Here is a 3,175-nt window from a genome sequence, read left to right as displayed (position 1 = left end):
TTTCCATAACTGCAGATCTATGACACGGGACCTAGTTTTTAATTTGAAGCACATCGGTGAGGACTCGAGGGAGTGTGGTGCCCAGATGTTGAGGTGAGGACTCGGAGAGTGTGGTGCCCAGGCGTTGAGGTGAGGACTCGAGGGAGTGTGGTGCCCAGGCGTTGAGGTGAGGACTCGAGGGAGTGTGGTGCCCGGCGTTGAGGTGAGGACTCGGGGAGTGTGGTGCCCAGGCGTTGAGGTGAGGACTCGAGGGAGTGTGGTGCCCGGCGTTGAGGTGAGGACTCGAGGGAGTGTGGTGCCCAGGTGTTGAGGTGAGGACTCGGGGAGTGTGGTGCCCAGGCGTTGAGGTGAGGACTCGAGGGAGTGTGGTGCCCAGGCGTTGAGGTGAGGACTCGAGGGAGTGTGGTGCTCGGCGTTGAGGTGAGGACTCGAGGGAGTGTGGTGCCCAGGCGTTGAGGTGAGGACTCGAGGGAGTGTGGTGCCCGGCGTTGAGGTGAGGACTCGAGGGAGTGTGGTGCCCAGGCGTTGAGGTGCTCGGATAGGTGGTTGTTCAGAACCGCCGATCCACACAATACATGCCCATACATGCCCATACATAGAAATGTATGGAGACGGAGTTGTCCAGAACCACAGATCCTGAGGCCACCAGGAATCTCCATGATAGCTTAAATGGAACAGGCAAGAAGACACATAAAGAGACCTCAATATGCGCATGAAAGTGACACAGACAGACAGTGTACAAATTACACCGGGAAATATGAGCTTTAAAGGGTAAAGAAATCGCACTAACTGCTGCCTTACACAAACATTACCAGCATAGACTTGGCTGCCATTCGATTTATGTCATACGTGCTGTACATAAACAGTAAATGGTCCATAGACTTGGCTGCCATATGACGTAATCCTCAAAAGAGGGGTTAGCGCCCCTCGAAAATATAGCTAAACCTGCATATGGAGTACCCTGATGTCCTCAATATGACGTGATAGTACTGGCGTCATGGAGACTTAAGACCTCCAGGAAGGCGGACCTCCATTCCAGATTGGCTGTTCTGGTACTGTGGTGTTCTGGCTCAAAGCCAACTCCTAGGATTGTGGAAGAGGGAAGTTATATGGAGTGGATGAAAAGGAAAGTGGAGGACCGCTCTAGGGCCATTCCATCACAGATGCCTCCAGCCTCAAAGATCCCTGAGGGGGAACCAATCGCCCAGGATGTACAGCCAATGGTGGCTGGCTCACAGACAAACACAGGAACCGAGGAGGGAGGAGAGGTCCAGGTGGGATTAGAGGGGGAGAGATCAGAGACGGGCAGAAGGCGAGATACAGAGGGAAAAGCCAAATTGTCAACCCACTGCCCAGATTTGTCTGAGGGCTCTCCGACCCTGACTGCCAACGCAGAACCCAGGGTGGAATCACAGCAACTTGAGCAAGAAGACACTTTTGCATCGCTCCAGGCCTTCTGGGAAAAGGCCCGGTTCCGCCTCAGGCTCCTTCGTGGTCACAGCGACGTTGTCACCTGCGTCGTTGCCATTGACAACCAGGTGGTCTCCGGGAGTCGAGACACAACGGTGAAGGTGTGGCATGTCCCCACGGCGACGGAACAGAGGAACCTGGGAGGTCACAGCGGGGGTGTCACCTGTTTGTCGGCCCCTCCCCCCGAGTACTGTAGGAGGCTAGCGCGGTCGCTGTCTCTATCGGAGAAGGAGAGGTTTGTCCTGAGTGGCTCACTGGACTGCTTTGTGAAGATCTGGGCCTTAAGCACTGGCCATTGTATGAAGTCCATCTACACCTGGAACGCTGTCACTGCTCTCTGCTTTGTGCCTGAGGGTGCCGGCTACATAATCACTGGATCAGACAGTGGCAAGGTTCAAGCCTGGAGCTGGAACACCTTGGAGAACTGTCAGTCGATAAACGTTCACCAGGAGGCGGTCACCTCCATCCAGTCTCAGGGCCCGTTGGTGTTCTGCGGCTCAGCCGAAGGCGGCGTGTCCGTGTGGGAGTACCTCTCCTCGAACCATGAGCCCCTCCGCCCGCTGCACCACTGGATGGCCCAGGTGACCGGCTACAGGGGAGGAGCCCGTCTGGCCCTCAGTCCCCGGGGCGACCAGGTGTTTGTGGCCCACGGACAGGACTGTGTCCGTATACTTCACTGGAGGACAGGGGCTGTATCCACACTGACCAATCACAGCGGTATCACCGGGGTAACAGACTGTGTGCATCAGACTGCAGGCCTTCTAATTGGCTCCTGCTACGATCTGACCAATGGGGAGAGCTCTCTGAACTTATTTTCTCTTCCTGAGTGCAGGTACCTAGCCTCACTGACCAGCGCAGAGGCTCCCAGAATCCTCTCCTTTGCAGCATGGCTCACCGGGAGCGGAGGTTGCTCCTGGGTTACAGGGGGTAACAAGCTCATTTTGTGGGAGCAGCTTCACAAATCTAGTAAGCGGAGGGGTGATGTCATGGCATGGCGAGACAGCCAATTGGAGGACTTACTGTTAGAGTCAGAGGGCGATACTGAAGATGAAGAGCAGAGTGATGATTATGAGGATGATGAAGGTGTCAACAATGAGAAAAATGAAGCGCAGTCTGCCTCTTGGTTCCGCTGTGTTCTTCAGTGATTCACTGATTAAATAAAATGGGTACCCAATAAGTCTTTTGAGCGCACTCGGGGCAGACGTTCTTGGGTACTGAGGAATGACAGGAACAGCTGTTGCTTGTGGTGGTTGAAGGTTCAATAGAAAAAAACTAAAAAAGATAACAGTCAGGCTTCTTCCTTTAAATTCTCATACAAAGATGAGTGGTCTTCTCTTCTGGTGTCCACTTACAATATGAATCCTCTTCTATAATCTATCGTCTATCGTAGTATACTCTGAATTGCATAACTGAGTGGGGCATGAAATTCCACCTTCGTTCCCGACTTGCATCGGAATAATAACAACTAGAAAGGTGAAATTCTGGTCAAATTGCAGGTTTGGTTGCACCGAGCACACTTATGTACAGATCTTAGCTTGTTAAGTACAGTATGAACTAAATCAAAATGTGTACAGTATGAACTAAATAAAAAATTGTAAAATTAGTACCACACTTTAAAGGACCACTTCACGTTCAACCTATAGGAAGGCCACTCGATAAGCCCCTTTGGGTTTTTTTTGGCACTTCCAGCACATCATGTATGTAA

At 52.4% G+C, this 3,175-nt stretch overlaps 1 protein-coding gene across 1 annotated transcript; it reads left to right on the top strand.

The window, feature by feature from the left end:
• Positions 1–1,109: 1,109 nt before the first annotated feature.
• LOC310871724 (uncharacterized protein) lies at positions 1,110–2,615 on the top strand (the record flags this gene model as incomplete). The annotated part of the gene is made up of 1 exon (XM_083783363.1): positions 1,110–2,615. The coding sequence occupies one exon, from the start codon at positions 1,110–1,112 to the stop codon at positions 2,613–2,615; it is 1,506 nt and encodes a 501-aa protein (XP_083639489.1).
• Positions 2,616–3,175: the final 560 nt, after the last annotated feature.

This window comes from Protomyctophum parallelum, assembly GCF_964188405.1.
Source record: "Protomyctophum parallelum genome assembly, chromosome: 15".
In the NCBI taxonomy this organism is placed as follows: Eukaryota; Metazoa; Chordata; class Actinopteri; order Myctophiformes; family Myctophidae; genus Protomyctophum; species Protomyctophum parallelum.
Note: the sequence above shows the minus strand (reverse complement) of the source record. Positions and strands in the feature narration are given on the sequence as shown.